The sequence below is a fragment of the Capra hircus genome, chromosome 12 (assembly GCF_001704415.2).
Source record: "Capra hircus breed San Clemente chromosome 12, ASM170441v1, whole genome shotgun sequence".
In the NCBI taxonomy this organism is placed as follows: Eukaryota; Metazoa; Chordata; class Mammalia; order Artiodactyla; family Bovidae; genus Capra; species Capra hircus.
In genome coordinates this window covers 70,391,364-70,414,590 of record NC_030819.1, presented here as the reverse complement: position 1 = coordinate 70,414,590, position 23,227 = coordinate 70,391,364, and the positions used below count along the sequence as shown (strand labels likewise).

Here is a 23,227-nt window from a genome sequence, read left to right as displayed (position 1 = left end):
ATTAGTCTTTATAGAAAAGAATAATGGTAATTAAAGATGAGGCTTTAAATTGAACACCACTTTTAGACTTTCATTATAAGGACTGTCAGGAATTCCCATTCTATATAACATCAACAGAACTTACTTGGCCCTGCAGGAAATCTGACTGTCCATATGTTCTCTGGCTTCCCGAAGCAGCCAAGCAAGACAAATTCTTTTAATTCAATGGATGCTTTACATTAAAAAAAAAAAAAAGCCACTTTTGGCACTACCTGGGTATTTGGCACCATCAACTTCTAACAAGTTAGAAATTTTCATTTCAAATATATATTTTTTGGTTTTATTTTTTTAAATGCCATTTACTCTATAAGGCATTGCTAGTTGTTAAGACTCAACAGTAACAACAACAAAAAAATTCTAATCTTCTCTTTTGACCCTTAAGCTGTTTATCCCTCACTCATATTTCAATCAGTCTTCTAGTTCAGTTCCGCTTAGTTCAGTCACTCAGTCGTGTCCGACTCTTTGCAACCCCATGAACTGCAGCACACCAGGCCTCCCTGTCCATCACCAACTCCTGGAGTCTACCCAGATCCATGTCCATTGAGTCGGTGATGCCATCCAGCCATCTCATCCTCTGTCATCCCCCTCTCCTGCCCTCAATCTTTCCCAGCATCAGGATCTTTTCAAATAGGTGAGAAAGAGTAGAATTCTTGTACATGTCCTAACAGGCAAAACTATATTGAATTTTTTAAAACCTATCTATACTTAATTTCTTTTATCTATTAAATGGAAAAATCATGAAATCCTTTGCCCAGTGCCTGGCATATACGGAGTGTTCAGTAACTATTGTTTATCATCATTGTCGTCATCATCACGTGGATTGGGACACGGAGAAGGCCAGTGTGCATTGCAGAGATGAGATGAGCAGAGAAAGGACCACTGAGTCCCCTAAGGTGCTCCAGGCCCAGTTTCAGTCTGTTTCCAAGGTCTGCCTGAATCCTGGTCCTTGGCTTCCATTATCCTTACAGAGTCTGCCTTTCTTACTTAAGCTTGCTTCATTTCCTTCCTTTTAATGCAACAGAAACAAACTTAATGTTTGTTAAACATTCCCCTCGCACCCAAGGAAATGTTGTGCTCAGGTCTTTCCAAATATTTGTGTTAGTTTTTAATCAATAATGCCATTGGAAAAACCATTTTTGATAGTTGTTACCTTTGAATGCTTTTATTTAACCCCATAGGTACAAGTTTATCATTTCAAATGTAATCAACATAAAAATGACTCATGAGATATTTTGTGTTACTTTTTCATTGGAAGGGTCTGGTGTATATTTCACATTCATTGCACATCTCAGTTTGGACAAGCCACATTTCCAGTGTTCCATGCCCACATGTGGCAAGAGGCTACTGTAATGAACAGTGTCGCCTCAGATTCTCATTTTGTGACTGTCTTTCTAGAGATTTCAAACTCTTGTTTGAAAGAGCCATCTAGAGTCAATCTGTGTTTCAGATTCTGTTTTGCCTTTAAATAGTGATGTTAATATGGACAATCCATATCATCTCTCTCAGCCCAAATGCTTCATCTGTACCAAGAGGTGCTTGGTCTTCCAGGTCCCTTCATGTTCAATCATTCTTTGATCTATAAAAAGTGGGATAAAAAAATACCTGGAATAGCAAACTCATTGAGACAAAAAGTCAGTTAGAAACCACCAGGGGCTCCTATGGGTGGTGAACAAGAAACTATTGTTAACGGTTTTAGAATTTCTGTTTGGGATGATGAAAAATTTGGGGAACAGATGTTGGTCATGGTTGCAAAAGATTGGGAATGCACTCAAAGTCACTGAACTATAGTTTTTAATGGTTGGAGTGGCAAAATTTTTATGTTATATATGTTTTACTATGATTAGAAAAATTAAAAGGCCATATGGTCTCTAGGAAAAGAAATACTTTCCATCGCACAACAGTTGCAAAAACCTTGTAGTTTAACTTAACATTTCAGAAAAGGAGTAGAGTTGTTAAAAGAAGATTGAGACTAGTTCAGTTCAGTTCAGTCGCTCAGTCGTGTCCGACTCTTTGCAACCCCATGAATTGCAGCACGCCAGGCCTCCCTGTCCATCACTGACTCCCAGAGTTCACTCAAATTCATGTCCATCAAGTCAGTGATGCCATCCAGCCATCTCATCCTCTGTCGTCCCCTTCTCCTCCTGCCCCCAATCCCTCCCAGCATCAGAGTCTTTTCCAATGAGTCAACTCTTCACATGAGGTGGCCAAAGTATTGGAGTTTCAGCTTCAGCCTCATTCCTTCCAAAGAACACCCAGGACTGATCTCCTTTAGGGTGGACTGGTTGGATCTCCTTGCAGTCCAAGGGACTCTCAAGAGTCTTCTCCAACACCACAGTTCAAAAGCATCAATTCTTCGGTGCTCAGCTTTCTTTACAGTCCAACTCTCACATCCATACATGACCACAGGAAAAACCATAGCCTTGACTAGACGGACTTTTGTTGACAAAGTAATGTCTCTGTGTTTGAATATGCTGTCTAGGTTGATCATAACTTTTCTTCCAAGGAGTAAGTGTCTTTTAATTTCATGGCTGCAATCACCATCTGCAGTGATTTTGGAGCCCCAAAAAATAAAGCCTGACACTGTTTCCACTGTTTCCCCATCTATTTCCCATGAAGTGATGGGACCAGATGCCATGATCTTCGTTTTCTGAATGTTGAGCTTTAAGCCAACTTTTTTACTCTCCTCTTTCACTTTCTTCAAGAGGCTTTTTAGTTCCTCTTCACTTTCTGCCATAAGGGTGGTGTCATCTGCATATTTGAGGTTATTGATATTTCTCCCGGCAATCTTGATTCCAGCTTGTGCTTCTTCCAGCCTAGCATTTCTCATTATGTACTCTGCATATGAGCTAAATAAGCAAGGTGACAATATACAGCCTTGACGTACTCCTTTTCCTATTTGGAAGCAGTCTGTTGTTCCATGTCCAGTTCTAACTGTTGCTTCCTGACCTGCATATAGGTTTCTCAAGAGGCAGGTCAGGTGATCTGGTATTCCCATCTCTTTCAGAATTTTCTGCAGTTTATTGTGATCCACACAGTCAAAGGCTTTGGCATAGTCAATAAACTCTCTAGCTTTTTCAATGATCCAGCGGATATTGGCAATTTGATCTCTGGTTCCTCTGCCTTTTCTAAAACCAGCTTGAACATCTGGAAGTTCATGGTTCACGTATTGCTGAATCCTGGCTTGGAGAATTTTGAGCATTACTTTACTAGCATGTGAGATGAGTGCAATTGTGCGATAGTTTGACCATTCTTTGGCATTGCCATTCTTTGGGATTGGAATGAAAACTGACCTTTTCCAGTCCTGTGGCCACTGCTGAGTTCTCCAAATTTGCTGTCATATTGAGTGTAGCACTTTCACAGCATCATCTTTCAGGATTTGAAATAGCTCAACTGTAATTCCATCACCTCCACTAGCTTTGTTCATAGTGATGCTTTCTAAGGCCCACTTGACTTCACACTCCAGGATGTCTGGCTCTAGGTGAATGATTACACCATCGTGATTATCTGGGTCGTGAAGATCAGAAAATGAGTAGTTAAATTAAGTTTGAGACCAGAGGTCCTTACAAATACCCACTGTTGGAGACTGAATTCTTCTCTCCCCGTGTGTGCGTGCTAAATTGCTTCAGTCATGTCAGACTCTGTGACTCTATAGACTGTGGCCCAGCAGGCTCCTCTGTCCATGGGGTTCTCTAGGCAAGATTACTGGAGTGGGTAGCCATGCCCCTCTCTGGGGCATCCTCCTGACCCAGGGATCGAACCCAAGTCTCTTACCACTCCTGCTTTGGCAGGCAGGTTCTTTACCAGTAGCACCACCTGGGAAGCCCCACACTACCCCCAATTCCTGTGTTGAAGCCATAAGACATCATGTGTTATATTTGGAGATAGGGCCTTAAAAGAGGTGATAAAGCCATAAAAGTGAGGCCCTGATCTACTATAACTGGCGTCTTTATAAGAAAAAAGGAACACCAGGGACATATGCACACAGTGAAAAGGCTGTGTAAGGACAGAGCAAGAATGAAGCCATCTGCATGCCATGGAGAGAAGCCCCAAGAGAAACCCACCCTGTGGATAACCTTGATCTTGGACTTACAACCTTCAGAACTATAAGAAATACGTTTCTCTTGTTTGAGCCTTCCACCTTGTGATATTTTGTTATGGCAGCCCAAGCAGACTAAGATATCCCTACCTCTATTTTCATATTCCAAGGCCAAATTTGCCTGTTACTCCAGGTGTTTCTTGACTTCCTACTTTTGCATTCCAATCTCCTATAATGAAAAGGACATCTTTTTTGGGTGTTGGTTCTAAAAGGTCTTGTAGGTTTTCATAGAACCGTTCAACTTCAGCTTCCTCAGCATTACTGTTTGGGGCATAGGCTGGATTACTGTGATATTGAATGGTTTGCCTTGGAAACAAACAGAGATCATTCTGTCATTTTTGAGATTGCATCCAAGTACTGCATTTCGGACTCTTTTGTTGACCGTGATGGCTACTCCATTTCTTCTAAGGGATTCCTGCCCGCAGTAGTAGATATAATGGTCATCTGAGTTAAATTCACCCATTCCAGTCCATTTTAGTTCGCTGATTCCTAGAATGTTGACGTTCACTCTCACCATCTCCTGTTTGACCACTTCCAATTTGCCTTGATTCATGGACCTAACATTCCAGGTTCTTATGCATTATTGCTCTTTACTGCATTGGACCTTGCTTCTATCACCAGTCACATCCACAGCTGCGTATTGCTTTTGCTTTGCCTCCATCCCTTCATCCTTTTCTGGAGTTATTTCTCTGCTGACCCAGTAGCATATTGGAGACTTACTGACCTGGGGAGTTCTTCTTTCAGTACCCTATCATTTTTCCTTTTCATACTGTTCATGGGGTTCTCAAGGCAAGAATACTGAAGTGGTTTGCCATTCCATTCTCCAGTGGGCCACATTCTGTCAGACCTCTCCACCATAACCCGTCCATCTTGGGTTGCCCCACATGGATGGCTTAGTTTCATTGAGTTAGACAAGGCTATGGTCCGTGTGATCAGATTGGCTATATTGTCACCCTGCTTATTTAACTTCTATGCAGAGTACATCATGAGAAACGCTGGGCTGGAAGAACACAGGCTGGAAATCAAGATTGCCAGGAGAAATATCAATAACCTCAGATATGCAGATGACACCACCCTTATGGCAGAAAGTGAAGAGGAACTAAAAAGCCTCTTGAAGAAAGGGAAAGAGGAGAGTAAAAAAGTTGGCTTAAAGCTCAACATTCAGAAAACTAAGATCTTGGCATCTGGTCCCATCACTTCATGGGAAATAGATGGGGAAAGTGTCAGACTTTATTTTGGGGGGCTTCAAAATCACTGCAGATGGTGATTTCAGCCATGAAATTAAAAGACGCTTACTCCTTGGAAGGAAAGTTATGACCAACCTAGATAGCATATTAAAAAGCAGAAACATTATTTGCCAACAAGTGTCCGTCTAGTCAAGGCTATGGTTTTTCTAGTGGTTATGTATGGATGTGAGAGTTGGACTGTGAAGAAAGCTGAGCACTGAAGAATTGATACTTTTGAACTGTGGTGTTGAAGACTCTTGAGAGTCCCTTGGACAGCAAGGAGATCCAACCAGTCCATCCTAAAGGAGATAAGTCCTGGGTATTCACTGTAAGGACTGATGCTGAAGTTGAAACGCCAATACTGTGGCCACCTCATGAGAAAAGTTGATTTATTGGAAAAGACCCTGATGCTGGGATGGATTGGGGGCAGGAGGAGAAGGGGACGACAGAGGATGAGATGGCTGGATGGCATCACTGACTCGATGGATGTGAGTTTGAGTGAACTCCGGGAGTTGGTGATGGACAGGGAGGCCTGGCATGGTGCGATTCATGGAGTCACAAAGAGTTGGGCACGACTGAGCGACTGAACTGACTGACTGAACTGACCTCTATTTCCAGCTCCCACACAAACACACACACATATACACAATTTTAATACAGAGGAAAGGTAAAATGAACATAAAATGAGTAAGTAGGCTTTGCAGGACAGTGATGGAGACACAGATATAGAGAACAGACTTTAGGACATGATTGGGGGTAGGAGGAAGGAGAGGGTGGGATGTATGGAGAGAGTAGCCTGGAAACCTACGTTATCATATGTGAAATAGATAGCCCATGGGAACTCACAATGGGGCTCTGTAACAGCCTAGAGGGGTGGGATGGGGAGGAAGGTGGGAGGGAGGTTCAAGAGGGAGGAGACATATGTACCTATGGCTGATTCATGTTGTTGTTTGGCAGAAACCAACCAACCAATTAAATTGCTGTTTCAATTAAATATAAAAAAGAATTAAAAAAAATTTGTAATTAATAAATAGGCTTGATATTATCATTTCCTGTTCCTATGTGAGGTGCTCTTTCAGATTCTTTACAAACTATTATAAAGGCACATTCTATTAATAGTTGTAGGGACAAGGAAGAGATAAAATTTAATTCTTTTTTTCTCATTGTCTTGCTCACAAAGTACTGAAGAGATGCTGGGGCACTCAGCAAAAAAAAAAAAAAAGAGTTCCTTACTGTTATATTTTGTTTTATTTGGAAAACTCTCTTATCTATATTATTGCTGCTTCTATTCCTGCTTTTAACTCTTGTGACATATAGTAATACAACCTCAGGCCTAATCAGGGGTCTGAGATATTTTTTGATGATAATAACAGAAGATATTTTGACCACTTGGTTATTCACATTAGGTAACATTAGTTTCACCATAAAAAACATTAGGTAAAACAGAGTAGTAAAAAAAAAAAGGAAAGAAAAAACCTTGCAGATAAAAGAAGTTTCAAAAAGGAACATATCTGAAGAGTGATTGTCAGACTCAGAAGAATTTCAGCAAATTTGAAGCCAAGCAGCCTGGCTTTAATCTCAGCTCTGCTGCCTCCTAGCTCTGTGCTCTTGAGCAAGGGACTTAACCTTTTCAAGTCTGGGTTTCTTCACCAATGATGTGTAGATAATGAAACCCAGGGGATGAAGTATATAAACTACTCACCACTTAGCAAGTGTCAGCTCTGTTTATTCAGAGGCCTTTGATAATTAGCTGCTGCTTCTCTGACTCCCTCCCCAGTTATCACTGCCCATGGGGGTCTTTATGCTTCGGTGGGCACTTTTATTGGACAATCTTAATGATGGCTTTTACAAAGAAACCACTAAATGATTCCCTTGAGCCTGAGGCAGGATCAGCTATCATTTCCTGTGTTTTCTTACTATGTCTGTGGCTTTCTTAGAACAACTTACTTCATGCACAGATTCATTTGAATAACTTTTCTGAGACCTGCTCTGTGTGCCAGGTACTGAGCTAGGTAATGGATAATCATCCCTGCCCTCATGGAGTTTCTGACTGAAGAGGGAAGAGGAAATCAAGAAAAAAGTACTCTACTGTGAAGTTTTCGTATCTATTAGGTTGGCCAAAAAGTTCGTTCGGGTTTGTTCTTAAGCTTTGCTCGAATGAACTTTTTGGCCAACCCGATACATTGCGACAATGATGAAATTATGAGTTTTCACTTGGGCTTCCCAGGTGGCACTAGCGGTAAAGAACCCACCTGCCAGTGCAAGAGACATAAAAGACATGGGTTCGATCCCTGAGTAGGAAAGATCCCCTGGAAGAGGAAATGGCAACCCACTCCAGGATTCTTGCCTGGAGAATCCCATGGACAGAGGAGCCTGGTGGGCTACAGTCCATGAGGTTGCTGAGTCAGACACGACTGAAGCGACTTAGCAGGCAGCACTTCTTTTCTGAAGGAAACAGAGAGGGCCATGCGGCTATGACTGCGTATGGTAAAGGAATGAGAAGAGGATATTTCCGTGGCCTCGACAGCTCTGCTCCCTCTGTATTGTCCTCATAGAGCCACATGCTCCCACTGTCAAAAATATAGATGACTCCAGCTCATTGTTTAGCTTTGTAGTTGTTTCCTAAATGTAGCAACTGTGAAATATCCTTGGAGGGTGGGCAAACTAACACCTACCTCCCTGAGAGCAGACAACATTCCTGAAAGCCCAAGTCAGTGTTCACTGAGCACCGCAACTCATTTGAATCTAGGAACAAGGAATTCCTACTGTGCTGAATACAAGTTTGTCTTTATGATATTCACGAAAGAAAGAAGGTGAACGGTAACAGGGAACGCAAAATGTTTTGGGACTTCCCTGGCCATTCAAAGCTTAGGACTCTGCACTTCCATTGCAAGGGGGCACAGGTCTGATCCCTGGTCCTGGTCGGGAAAACAAAGATTTCACAAGCCAAACAAACAAACAAAGGTTTTGCGACACTATAGAAGTAAATATTTTCCTAAACAATTGAAAACGAGAGGTACCCATCCAACTCTTGTCTTTGATATCCTCATAACGAATGCTATTGGTTTATGAAAGTAGGAGATTTAGTGGTCAATTCCTTACGATTCTAGAGAAAAAGAATTTTAGAACTTTGAAGCTAGAAAGAACCTTACAGAACTGGTCCAACTGCCTTCTTTTAAAGACGTGGCTATTGAAACAAGGAGGACAGGGTAAGGATGTTCTGCTGATTTTCGCCAACCTTCACATCATTGCATTTAAGCAAAAATTTCTTATTTCAATTATTTCCGATTCGGATAGTCCTCCCCTCTAATTAGCTTGAATTAATGGGGTTTTAGGAATACCGCCTTTTAAATGAAGAGACATTGCTAGAGATTAAGCAAATAACCTACCACACCAGTGTTTGGAGGCAAAGTTCCTGTTCAGGTCTGTTCCGATGCAAGCATTTTTTTCATGTAAAGAACGATTCTTTCTCCACATTCGATCCTAAATAAACAAAACACAGATTACCGGAGCATCCATGTTTGTGGTTTAGGAAAGACGCCACATTTAATGGCAAAGTGGGCGGTGTTGTGTTTCTCTCCTTTAACCCCGTCTCTTCACCCGGTCACTGTATTTCTTGAATGGCCCCTGTTCTATCCAGGTCTTAATTGGGTTCACTCAAACTTGAATCAAATGAAATGGTGATATTTGATGATTATTAAAAAAAAAAACGTCAGCTGGTTTTTGTAGGCTGCTTACTGGCCTTCTTGTTAAGTCTTGTTTCCTTTAATTTTATGCATTGCCATTTTCTATCTTCTGTCGTTCTAAGAAAAGTAAAATAACTTGATGTTTCAACTCAAAACTATGAGTCACGCATTTCTTTTTTTTCAATTGAAATGTATTTGACATACAACATTGTATAGATTAAAGACGTTCAACATGTTCATTTGATTCATTTACATATTATTATTACTACTATCGGGATAATTAGCACTTCTAACCCGTCACATTAATTCTCTCTTTTTTGTAGTGGAAACGATTAAGATCAAGTCTTTTAGCAAGTTTGATGATGATAATACAAGGTTGTTGAATCATGAGTTTCGGTGCTCTCTTTCGATTGAATTCAACATTCACTTAAAACCTACAGGAAGCAGAGCTGTGAAAATACCTCTAGTTTGATGGTGCCTGTGATCGTAGTGATTCAACTCTGGTTTCTAAATGTAAAGCAAAAATACCACATTGGGTTCTTGGGGTAATCTGGGAATTTAATCTTGTAAACAGTTGCATAGACTTTGTTTGAGTTCTGGGTTGGGATGGCATGGCACCCTCTTCCCTATTCCACCAACCCTTCTGCCCAGCCTCCCAGTCTGTTTCCAACCCCAGTCCTGTGATTCTGGCAACAGTTGCTCTGAGGAAATTGGGTTCTCATACTTCAGGAGTTAGTTGGCAGAGTTAAGATACAAAAGACGGTTGCAGAGTAAGACTAACTAAAGTGTGGCTGAACTCCACTGGGAGTCCAGTGAAGGCATAAATTTATTGTAATAGCAATCTATAAATGTGACCATTTATTGAACTCCAATTTTATGTTAGATACTGTACAAGGTATTTCCCATTTACTTAGTTCAGGGTTTGCTCATTACCCCCTAAAAACTTTTGTTCACAGTATTCATCTTCCCGGAGATGACTTTTTTCATCAATCTCCTTCATCATTCCCATCTCTTCTGCTTAAATTAACCACTACATAAAATATTTCCTGTATAATTCCTTATGTTTCTAATCACTGCAATTATGCCCATTCCCCTGAGTGTTTAAATGTGCTATTCAAGTATGTGTTTCATATATGTTTGACTGTTTTTATAATTTAAAAAATTTAATTAAAAATTATTATTAGAGTTTAGTTACTTTACAATACAGTCTTTTTCTTTTTTTTTAACACAAGAGTTAATTTATTTCAACCAACATTAACAAGTCAGAAAATTGAAGTTTTTATATGCTTGCACTTACACACATACACACCTATGAATAAACTCAAGCAAGGAGTTTGCAGAAGTGTACAGGCCAGAGTTTTTATGTGCTCCCCATTAAATTAGAAAGGACCGTACTTCATATTGCTTGAGTAATTTTACGTGAATCATGATGCTGTTGGATTAAAACGGTTTCCAGTGTAGACAAGACTGAACAAGATACTCCTATATATGTGTTCATGATTGAGTTAAAGGATACTAGGATTAAATTTGCATATTGGTTAGCGTGCAATTCTGTTCTGATGCACATTCTGTTAGAATGCCATTCTAATTCTTGCAATTCATGATTTTTATAAGTCAAAATACCATCCATACAACTCCCAGTAAGAATGAACGGATGAGGGCACCGTTTATCAAGGTGGCTAACATCAAAAAAGAGGTAAAACCAGGCCTGCGCCACTCTTGCTGGAAAAACAGCCCATCACAATGAAGTAGTCTTGCCAAAAAAGCCAAACCTGCATCGTCTTTATCTTCCAGAGTCCAAATATCAAGTTTCAGAAAACACAGAGGACAAAGGAACGTGTTAAACTGCAACATGGCAACACACTGAGGAAATCCAGGCAGGAAACTCTCTTCTTCAGTGAAACAAGTTGCAGGGAAATAGAGAAAAAGAGATACGGGGAGAGAATCTAGGGATTAAACTAAAAATGAAGGCTATAAAGCAATCACAATATATCAACCCCATTTGGATCCTGAACCAAAGAAATGAACATTTTTAAAAAGCTGTGGTATGATCGGAAATTTAAATACTGATTAGAAATTTTATGGTAGTAAATAATCATTGTTCATTTTTAGGTATAATTGTATTGCTACTTTTTAAAACCTCAGTTAGATGCATCCTGAAATATTCATTGATGAAATGATATGGTATCTGAGATTTGCTTCAAAAGGATATGGGTAAGATAGAAGGGGGAGAAGGCAATGGCAACCCACTCCAGTACTCTTTCCGGGAAGGTCCCATGGATGGAGGAGCCTGGTAGGCTGCAGTCCACGGGATCACTCAGAGTCGGACACGACTTCACTTTCACTTTCACGTATTGGAGAAGGAAATGGCAACCCACTCCAGTATTCTTGCCTGGAGAATCCCAGGGACGGGAGAGCCAGGTGGGCTGCCATCTATGGGGTCACACAGAGTCGGACACAACTGAAGCAACTTAGCAGCAGCAGCAGCAAGATAGAAGGGAGTTGGGGATACAGGTGGAAAAGATTGGCCATGAATTGATGCTATGTGATAAGTACATCAGAGTTTACCATACAATTATTTCCACTCATATATGTTTGAACTTTCCCATAATGAATGAAACAAAATTTTTTTCATAATAAAACCATTATGCTGGGATCCAGGATTCTATGAGTAATTCTGTCTGTGTATCCTGTATGCTCTAAAGGAGTGTATTTTGTTCTTTGCCTTCACTTACCTTTTTCCATGTGTAGTCATAACCATCCACGTTAACCACTGGCATTATATAGAAATCCATGTTCTTCAGAAGATTGGTGTGCATCTTTTCTTTCCCATAGTAATAAGTTACCTGCGGATTAAACCAAGTATATTTGATAATGTATCTTTTATCTCCTTCTAAACTTAGCCTGTTTCTTTTTTTTAATTGAGATATAATTGACACATAATCTTACACAGATTTGAACTGTGTGGGTCCACTTGTAGACATTTTTTTCAATATTAAGTACTAGAGAACTACACAATCTGCAGTTCATTGAACCCACAGATGCAGAACTGTGCACAGCTGGAGGTTCTACTTATAAACACATATAAACTTATGTGTGGATTTCTGAGTGTATGGAGGGTGGGTGCGCCTAACCACTGCATTGTTCAAGGGTCAAGTATATTAGGTTCAGGTATATTACCTAATGATTCAATATTTGTATATATAGTGAAGGAATCACCGCAGTAAGTCTAGTTAATACCCATCTAGCTAACACCCACTAAACTTGGTCTATGGTTGTTTTTTTTTTAATTTGATATTTAGATTTGCAGATTTAACTTTCAGGAAGAGTATTAATTCCTTGAAAAGTCTAGACTTAGGGTACTATGCTGACAAGTGATGGTAAATGTCCTGGACATGGGACAACTGGTCTTCCTATTTCATGGAGTCAGAAGACAGAACTATGTGTTTTCTAAAACTTCCTTCAAGAAACAGAAGAATTATTTATTAATACATAAAGCCCACCACAAAGATTTAAGGAAACAAAACCTAGATATATTTCCACTCTTTTTATAGTAATCTCCATCAGTCACCACTTAAACTAACCTTGTCTCATTCCCAGACATGTCTAGATAATATTTTCTGCATTGTCTTATACGTTGTGAGCTAAATTTTTGCTAGCATTGAGTGTATTTCCCAAGCATTCAGTCATTTGGCTTTAAAGCCAGTGGTAGCTTTTCCTAGGTACTGACTAGGAGTTTCCTATCAGACATCATCTGACCTCTTCTGAGCTTTAGATTCATACCCAGCTAGGGTCGCAAATTTCACATGATCCAAGGACGTCCACATTCCAGTGACTAAGAAGCTAACCCCAAAATGACCAAACATAGATGCAGAAGAACCGCAAAGACAAATTTCAGGTAGTTAAATGATTTCATCTGGTGACCTTAGAGGTAAAGGACCTGCCTGGCTAATGTAGGAGCCGCAGGAGCCACCGGTTAGATCACTGGGCTGAGAAGATCCCCTGGAGAAGGATATGGCAGCCCACTTCAGTATTCTTGCCTGGGAAATCCCATGGACAGAGGAGCCTGGTGGGCTACAGTCCATGGGGTCGCAAAAGAGTCGAACACAACTTAGTGACTAAACAACAACAAAGCTTTGGCATCAATTCTTCATTTGTGGTACCACTGCTGCATTTAAATTCGTGGATTAGTTCACAATTGTTTGCTGATTTAAACTTTACTCAAAAGACTTTGTTAAGAAACATTTTTCATTATTGGTAGAAGAAAAATGTCTCTTTAAAAAATTGAAGTATAGTTGCTGTGCAATTTTATATGTTAACAGGTGTATAATACAGGTTCACATATACCCGCAAAGGAAACCATCAACAAAACGAGAAGACAACCTACTGAATGGGAGAAAATATTTGCAAATGATATGATCAATAAGGGGCTAATATCCAAGAAAAATGTCTTCTAAATCTTACCTTTGCTATAGGTAAACATTACCATTTTTCTTTAGATATTTAAAATACTATATCCTTATCTCCCTAGGACAACCATAATAGTCAAATTTAAATTATTTGCCATAGGTAACCACTTACTAAATATGCGAGAAAGGAAAGAAAAAGTACAAGTTAATTTTTGACCCACTATAGGTCAGAAAGAAAAGCTTCATGAAAAGGAACCAGTTTTATAGAACGAAAGAAGCAATATTTTAAGTAGTTGAGCAACTAGTGAAATCATTTTTATGCTACAAATACGTAAATTTATGTTAGTCATTTTTTTCAATAATAATGTAGCATCCATTATCAGAAAAAAATTAGGAGATCTTATTTTCTTTAAAATGAGAAAGTATCATTTTTATTTCTACAGTGGTTGCTGAACTTTTAATAGGTATTTCCTGGTCAGTTTCTTTGTCTTTTTCACTCTTCTTATTTCCTTCCTACTTTAGCAATGGTTGGATGGAAGTCTTTCAGCAAAAAGTTAGTCTCTGAGAGAAGATCAAATATTAGCCCGGAAATTCGTTTAATAAGCAGGGCTCCAAACAGAAGGGGTGAGTGAGAGCTGAAATACAGCCTCTACTCTGTGTGTCAAGCCCTACCCTCATGTGGGGCTGCAGCTGGAATCCCAGAAGAAGGGGAACTATTTTTTTAAACAATTTATTGAGATATTATTCATATACCAGAAAATTCAACATTTTAAAGTGCACAGTTCAGTGGGTTTTATATTTCACAGAATTAAGCAACCATCACCACTGTCCAATTATACGGTATTTTCATCATCACCCCCATCAATGTTGCTGTTGTTCAGTCACCCAGTTGTGTCCGACTCTGTGACCCCGTGGACAGCAGCACGTCAGACCTCCCTGTCCCTCACTATCTACCAGAGTTTGTCCAAGTTCATGATCATTACATCAGTGATGCTGTCCAGCCGTCTCATCCTCTGATGCCCTCTCCTCCTTCTGCCCTCAATCTTTCCCAGCATTAGGGATTTTTCCAGTGAGTCGTCTGTCCACATCAGATGACCAAAATATTGGAACTTCAGCTTCAGCATCAGTCCTTCCAGTGAATATTCAGGGTTAATCTCCCTTAAGATTGACTGGTTTGATCTCCTTGCTGTCCGAGGGACTTTCAGGAGTCTTCTCCAGCACCACAGTTCGAAATCATCAATTCTTTGGCATTCTGCCTTCTTTACGGTCCAGCTCTCACAATCCCCATCAACACCAAAAACTTCCTTTAGGAGTTACCCCTTTCTCCCTTCTCTTCCCCCAGCCTCTGGCAACCATTAATCAACTTTCTGTCTCTGTACATTTGCCCATTCTAGACATTTCATGTAAGCGGAATAATAAAATATATGGCTTTTTCTGTCTGACTTCTATTTCTTAGCAAAATGTTTTCAAGATTCATCCATGTTATGGGCTGAATCAGTACTTCATTCCCTCACATTGCTGAATGGTATTCCATTATAAGGATATGCCACATTGTATTTGTCTGCTCATAAGCTGATGGACATTTGGATTGTTTCCACTTTTTTTTTCAATGTTTTGGCTGCAGCGTGCAGCATATGGGACCTTATTTCCCCAACCAGGGACTGAATGGTGCCCCCTGCTTTAAAAACATGGAGTCTTAAGCACTGGACTGCCAGGGAAGTCCCTGTTTCTAGTTTGGGACTTACAAATAGTGTTGCTATGAATATTTGTAAACATATGTGTTCAAATCTCTTGGCTGTATACCTGAGCAGAATTGCTGGGTCAAATGGTACCTCTACGCTCAAACTTTTGAGGAACTGTCAAACTGGTTTCTAACATGGTTGCCCCATTTTATGATCCCAACAGCAATGGATGCGAGTTCCAGTTTTTCCATACTCTTACCAATATTTGTTATTTGCTATTTAAAAAATTTTGCCATCCTATTGGGTAGGACGGCTTCCCTTGTGGCTCAGCTGGTAAAGAATCCGCCTGCAATGCAGGAGGCCTGGGTTCAATCCCTGGCTTGGGAAGATCCCCTGGAGAAGGGAACAGCTACCCACTCCAGTATTCTGGAGAATTCCATGGACTGTATAGTCCATAAAGTCGTAAAGAGTTGGACACGGCTGAGCGACTTTTACTTCACTTCACTTCATTGGGTATGGAGTGGTATCTCTTTGTGCTTTTGACTCACATTTTCCTAATGACTAATGCTGTTGAGCATCTTTTCATATGCTTATTGACTATTTGTATATCTTCTCTGAGAATTGTCTTTTCAGATATTTTGCCCATTTAAAAACTAGATTTATCTTTGCATTGTTTATTTGTTAAGGTTATTTATATATTTTGGATATGAGTCCCTCATCATTTATAATTTGCAAAGATTTTCTCCCATTCCGTGAGTTATCTTTTAGCATTCTTGATAGTGTCCTTTGAAAAGCAGAAAGGTTTTTATGCCATTCTCCCAAATTTTGATAGAGTCTCATTTATCTCTGTTTTCTTTGGTTGCTATGCTCTTGGTGTCAGATCTAGTAGTTTGTTGCCTAATCCAAAATCACAAAGATTCACTATTTCTAAGTTTTCTTCTAAGATTTTTGTAATTGTAGCTTTTAAACTTAGGTGTCTGACCCACTTTTAGTCAATATTTGCATATGGTGTGAGATAGGGGTCCAGATTCTTTTTTTTTTTTTTTTTGGCATATGGGGAGCTGATTGTTTCAGTAATGCATGCCCCCTTTTGATTCTGCAAAAAGGCACCACCTGGACTGATGGTGAGCCTCTTCAGGTCTTCGATTAAAGAAGATGACAGTCCAGAGCAAGTGGGAATTGGTGACAGTCTGTGGAGCAACAGCAGAATGAAACCAGTACCCCAGGGGAGAGGATTAGGAAAGGGAGAGTAGAGAGAAACTGCAATAGGAGACTCCTTAATGCCTGTAAGTGGAGATGTGGGCCCCAATGGAAGGATGAACTGAATGGATTAGTCAGGTAACTAATCGGGATCCTCAGGACCTGGGGTATTTTTCTGATTGGCCAAGGGAACTTGGTAATGGGGCAACCTGTGTTTCCTTCAGGCATGTGGGGATTAAGGGTAGGGTTATATACATTGACATAGAAAATAAACTAATGGTTACCAAAGGGGAAGTTGGGGAAGAACAAATTAGCAGTTTGGGATTAACATGTACACACTGCTGCTGCTGCTGCTGCTAAGTCGCTTCAGTCATGTCCGACTCTGTGCGACCCCATAGTTGGCAGCCCACCAGGCTCCCCCGTCCCTGGGATTCTCCAGGCAAGAACACTGGAGTGGGTTGCCATTTCCTTCTCCAATGCATGGAACTGAAAAGTGAAAGTGAAGTCACTCAGCCGTGTCCGACCCTTAGCGACCCCATGGGCTTCAGCCTTCCAGGATACTCCGTCCATGGGATTTTCCAGGCAAGAGTACTGGAGGGGAGTATCATTGCCTTCTCTGAACATATACACACTACTATATATAAACTAGATAACAAAGATCTACTGTATAGCACAGGAAACCATACTCAATATTTTCTAATAATCTATAAGGGAAAATAATCTGAAAAAAATGCATATAAAACTGATTCACTTTTCTGTGCACCTCAAACTCACACAACATTGTAAATCAACTATGCTTCAATAAAAGAAAGTGGTTGGAGGGGCTTCCCTGGTTGTCCACCAACCGAGACTCTACGCTTGTAATGCAGGGGGCCCAGGTTCGATCCCTGGCTAGAAAACTAGATTCCGCATGCTGCAACTAAGAGTTGACCTGCCACAACTGAAAAGAAAAAAATAAAAAACCCTGCACACCATAACTAAAGATCCCAAGTGCAGCAACTAAGACCCAACACAGCCAAATAAATACATAATCAGAATATTTTTAAATAAATAAAAACCAAATGGTTAAAGTCATATATTTTGCTGAAAAAAACCTACCTAAAATAAATAAAATATAAAACAGGGAGGGATAGTGAACCAATGAAGTTGCTCAGTCATGTCCGAATCTTTGCAATCCCATGGAGTATAGCCTACCAAGCCCCTCCATCCATGGAATTTTCCAGGCAAGAGTACTGGAGTGGGTTGCCATTTCCTTCTCCAGGGGATCTTCCTGACCCAGGGATTGAACCCAGCATTGTGGGCAGATGCTTTACCGTCTGAGCTACCAGGGCGAAATCAATATTCTTAATTAACTTTGTGAATGATGTTGTTACTTATAAAAATATTTTCATATCTGACATTTATCCAGTTATCTATACTTCAAAAGTATGCTATCTAGATATTTCAGCATGATCCTGAAGTCATGTAACCTCTCTCTATAAGCCTTAAAATTCTGACTTGGTGTATTTTAACTGTGTTGAAAGACACGATTTTTTAAAATAACATTTTCAACCAAGTTGAACATGTTCATGAATCTAACTCTTTACTATGAATTTAATCTGTGTATCACGGGGCTCTCCAAGCATATGTTTTCTGATGAGTTTTCACAGTAATCTATAAATATATTTACAGTTATGGTTCTATATCTAGTGAATGAATCACTCAGTGAGGATGATCGCTACAGAAATAATGTCTGACACACAAAGACAACACATAAATGTTCGTTGATGGAATGATTCACCAGAAAGAGAAGTAATATAACTGAAACCACTGTCTTGCAGTTAAAAAAGCAAAAAACAAGAATAAAAATGAGGAGCAAGGGCAGCAGAGGAGAGAGCACAAGAGTGAGTGAGCAATTAGGGGGCAGGAGATAAAGGCTTGACTAATTCCCATCCCGTGACAGATGATCACTCAGCTCTCTTTGCCTGGGGGACACTGAAGCTTTGTCTTTCTTATAATCCTAGACAAGAATAACAATGCCTGCCAACAAGTTAACCAATAACCATTCGACAGAGAATAAATCTGTACATAAAAGCATATAAGACATTTTGAATGGAAGATTCTGAAATAAGCTATCGTGCTCATGACCATTAAAAATACAACAAAGAGCTATCCAAGTCCCAGTGTGTGGATGAATAATTTAGACCTTATCCAATGGTAAGAACCTATTTAACCCAATAGTAGGTACTGTTTAAGTCCTCTCCAGACCCCAGAGTTGTATTTCAGTTTAAACCTGCAGCATTAATTTAAATTTCCAATGCAGGAAGTGGATGTTGAGCACTGATTAAGTGGGCTCAAAAAATACAGTTATAGGGAACAGAAGAGTGACTTTTACTGTTTTCATTTATTATATAGATTTACAGTCATTATAATTTTTACCATTATGACATACTCTTTGTCTCATACATGGATTTTTTTGATTACAAGGCCTTCTTTAGGGACAAAAGTACCTACTACTATATATGGAAAAAAATAATCTGCTCTGTAATGGGGTACTTTATGTTCAATTTCTAAGAGCAGAATATGGCAAAAGATATCTGGATAATTCAAAGCAAAAGAAAAAAATTAATTGGGACTGAATTTAGACAATTGCTTCAGTTCTTTCTTTTAGTTAGTAAATGTATTACAACTGCAGGTGTGTGTGCTCAGTTGCCCTGCTGCTGCTGCTGCTAAGCCGCTTCAGTCACGTCCGACTTTGTGCGACCCCACAGACGGCAGCCCACCAGGCTCCCCTGTCCCTGGGATTCTCCAGGCAAGAACACTGGAGTGGGTTGCCATTTCCTTCTCCAATGCATGAAAGTGAAAAGTGAAAGGGAAGTCGCTCAGTTGTGTCCAACTCCTAGCGACTCCATGGACTGCAGCCCACCAGGCTCCTCCACCCATGGGATTTTCCAGGTAAGAGTACTGGAGTAGGGTGCCATTGCCTTCTCCTCTCAGTTGCTCAGTCACGTCCAACTCTTTACAATCCCATGGACTGCAGCCTTCCAGGCTCCTCTGTCCATGGGATATTCCAGGCAAGAATACTGGAGTGGGTGGCCATTTCCTGATACTATTTCTTAATTATGTTGCAGTGTTTGAAAAGTGTGTTAGTTACTCAGTCATGTCCAACTCATTGCAACCCCATGGACTGTACCCTGCCAGGCTCTCTCTGTCCATGGCATTCTTTGGGCAAGAATACTGAAGTGGGTACACATTCTCTTCTCCAGGTGATCTGCTCAACCGAGGGATCAAACCCAGGCCTCCTGCATTACAGGCAGGTTCTTTTACCACATCAGCCACCAGGGAAGGCCTCCAGTATTTGTGTGCTTAGTCACTCAGTCGTGTCCAACACTTTGTGACCCCATGGACGGTAACTCACCAGGCTCCACTGTCCATGAGGATTCTCCAGGCAAGAATACTGGAGTGGGTTGCCATGCCCTTCTCCAGGGGGCCTTCCCAACCCAGGGATCGAACCCAGGTGTCACACATTTCAGGCAGATCCTTTACCATCTGAACCAGTGTGGAAGCCAGGGTTTAGTACCAGCTGGAAATGTAGAAAAGATAAGGCAGATAATCTTTAGGGTAATTTAAATGCTTAAGTTCATGGTTCTCAATATGCATGAAAGTCACCTAAGAAGCATGAGATAATTGTAGATTCCCAAGTCGCAACCCCAGAGATTTCAAGGTGAGAATTCTAGGAGGTGACCTAGGAAAATGCATCTAATCAACAGGCCAGTTGAATCTGCTGCGCGTGGTCTTAGGCCACATCCTTAGGCCACAGCTCTGGGCTTTAAGAGAATGTGAATACTTACAGAGCCTACAAACCACAAGCAGAAAGCAGGAGAGATCCACTCTCTGGCATGGATTCCACAGTCAATCCACATGGCATGTTTGGCCCTTTGTTCTTTTTTAGAAACCTGCTCAGAGAAAACCAAAAAACAATTAAGAAGAAGCTTCAGGATAATAACTTCCTGAATAATCGGGCTTAGATTTCATCCTTTTAGCAAATCTATGAAATACACCCTGTTCTCTTCATTCCTTGGAGAATTCTTGATTTAAAATTCTTTTTATTCCTAAACAAATACCTAATGATACCAGAGCTACATGAGAAATTGCAGAAGTAGAGACCAGAGAACTCGTGCTTCAGGCCATATCTTCACACTCCAGCTGGAATGAAAGGAGCATGTGCTGGGTGGGCGGCTTTCTGTGGGAAGTGGGCACAAAGAAAGGCTTGGGAGAGGGAAGTTAGTGGTGCCCAAGACAACCTTGGACTCCCTCACCATTTTCCCAGGGTGCACACTTTTATTTAATGTGTAGATCATTTCCTTATTTCACACGAAAATAAATACACATCTAACTTGACATCAATTCATTATCAACAGATCTGGGGATGGAGACCTTATTCTGATTTACCATCTAGGGTAGTAGTGTAAGCTGCCAACTTTCTGAACTAAGAACTACCAACTTGTCTTCAATGATAGCCTTTGATGACTTTAGAAGAATTCTCACAAACACTTCTATATAAAATGAATCATCATTCATCTACTTTTAAATATTATACAACTTTAGAATATGGAGGGAAGGGAGAAGAGTGTTGCAAAATCAAAGAGATATGTGGGGTTGGAATTCCAAAGCAAGTAAAAGAGAGGGTTCCATTTTTAAATTGCCATCTATACCACTCAGGGAGTTTTCTTAACAAACTTGAAGTTACTGATGTCCAACAAAAAGGCAAGTGTGGAAAGCTTTGGCCACAAAGGATTGAATTGTACAAAGAGAATTTCCCAACTGATTTAATCTCAACTTAAAAGAAAATCCTGAGTTGTTTTGACTAGCTGCTTTATTCGACCTTCTGTTTACCTGTGCTGAGCAAATTCTCCTGGTACCCATTCTGACACTGAGGAACCCTAGGGACTCACATGATGTGCACATCCTTGATTGAGACTGGGACTAAAGTTGCAGGAAGCATGGTTTTCCAACATGTATATCAGGTCCCAGAAACACAAGTTCCAAAGAGTGCATACAACAGGGCAAAAAGTAAATGTCATAGGTGGGTATGCCATGATTACATGGATCCAGCCTAGTAGACTAACTCAGCTGCCAAGAGAACTCAATGAAGCCTAGGGTCTGACTTGAGTTTGTACTGCAAGCTCTTGTCAGAACAGATTAAAACCCAGAAATCCTGACTCCAAATCTTATCTTTGAACAATCAAAGAGCCTCACCTACCACAGTTTAGAACATATGAGGAAACTATGTGTGAATGAAATTTTATTAAATTAAATGTATTTCTTCAATGATTAAATTTTTGCAGACCTTCTTTAAAAAAATTTTTTTTTTAGGAGAAAGAGTGGTTTTAAAAACAACAACAGAACTGCAGAATTAGAAATGAACAGGCAGGAATCAGTTTGGTTTCATGGTTCCCAATATTCTTCCTGTGGCCCAATTCACTGACTTTACTAAGGCCAGTTTGTTCAATTGAGAATAAATAACCAAACAGATGGTTACTGAAGCAGAAACTGTCCTATCAGCCCTACTGCCAAGAACCTAGTTCCTGTTGTTCAACTCCTTTGGTTCTAAAAATTATATTAATGTCAATGTTTATTCAAAACAGATCCCTTTCCATTTTTTGGCCTAAGTCAGTCAGTCAGTGGTAGTGCTGACAGTGGTGGTTGTGGTGGTATAAATAAAAGATGATTGGAAAGATAATCCAGACCACTCTCCTCATTTTATGAAGGCGGGCAGAAAGGTTAAATGGCTTATCCATGTCACAGAGTTGATTCTAAAACTGAGGTTACTACTCTTAGATCAACACTGTAGTAACAAAGGAAAGCAATTGAAAGGTAATCACCAATCACTAAAGATCTGGATATTAAAGTTGAGGATCATTTGTAATGCACATATTTCCAGAATTCCAAAAAAAAAATTCCAAGTAATACCAAGCACCACTGGAGAATTAATACCTCCCCGAAGCTGAAAAATCAATGGCTCTTCCCATACCTTTAAAACGTAAAGTGGGTACTTCTCGTATGAGGATCCAATGTGGATTTTTTCAACCATATCGGGATACCGTTCAGTCATAACTTCTATCCAAGAATAGATCTATCAAAGCAGAAACCAGGGGTCACAGAGCAAGTTCAAAACATTTCTCTGACAAAGGAAACAGATAAATTCTTCCAGGAAGGGTTATCCCTCTAGAAAAACTTTTGTGGAGATAAGAGGAACTAAAGCACTGGAGGCAGAGTATTTCTTCTGCTGCTTAGGAAAATCAATAAAATTAAACTTTTGAGAAGTACCAAGGTTTAGGGAAAGTGGAAATGTACTAAGAAACTTACGACAAAGTAGGGAAAGATCATCTTTAAAGCATAACTCCGTAAGTTATTTTTAAAGGCTGATAATGTTGAATCCTCACCTCTGTGTATGAAATCCTATTTATCATTCAAGAGTTCATTTTTATACAAGATTTTAAAAAAATATTCACTTTTCAAGAGTAACCTAAGGAAGCCCCAGGCACTGTCTTTGCATGGGATAAATGGACCTGCCTTTGTTTCCCAATGGAGACTTGTGGACTCACCACAAGGGGTGTGAAATGATAAGAAGCAAAGGGGAGAACAATCTGGAAGAAAAAAGAATCTCTTCTATCCAGGGAAGGAGTTTGATTCTAAAACTCTATCCTAGGTGGAAGTCTAGTGATTTGTGATTCTGACAAGCTTATAGTAGAAGGAAAAAAAACAAATGAATTCTAGGCCTGACTTCAGGCTAGCCCCTACTTCAAAGCAGGTGTTGAGTGGTGGAGCCTGCTCATGTTTTAAAGTAGACCAACTTCTCAGGGGCCATTTAAAAATGTTTACACCTTTTGTAATGGGAATAACCAAC

At 40.0% G+C, this 23,227-nt stretch overlaps 1 protein-coding gene across 1 annotated transcript in view; it reads right to left on the bottom strand.

Annotated features, from left to right (window-relative positions):
• Nucleotides 1-23,227, bottom strand: part of CPB2 (carboxypeptidase B2) — a 70,608-nt gene that overhangs the window by 10,747 nt on the left and 36,634 nt on the right. Inside the window, exons 6-9 of the mRNA XM_005687437.3 lie at nt 22,352-22,453; nt 20,169-20,273; nt 11,783-11,893; nt 8,751-8,844 (exon numbers count right to left, since the gene is read on the bottom strand). Of these exons, the coding sequence (XP_005687494.1) occupies nt 8,751-8,844; nt 11,783-11,893; nt 20,169-20,273; nt 22,352-22,453 (412 nt within the window). The remainder of the gene's footprint in view (nt 1-8,750; nt 8,845-11,782; nt 11,894-20,168; nt 20,274-22,351; nt 22,454-23,227) is intronic.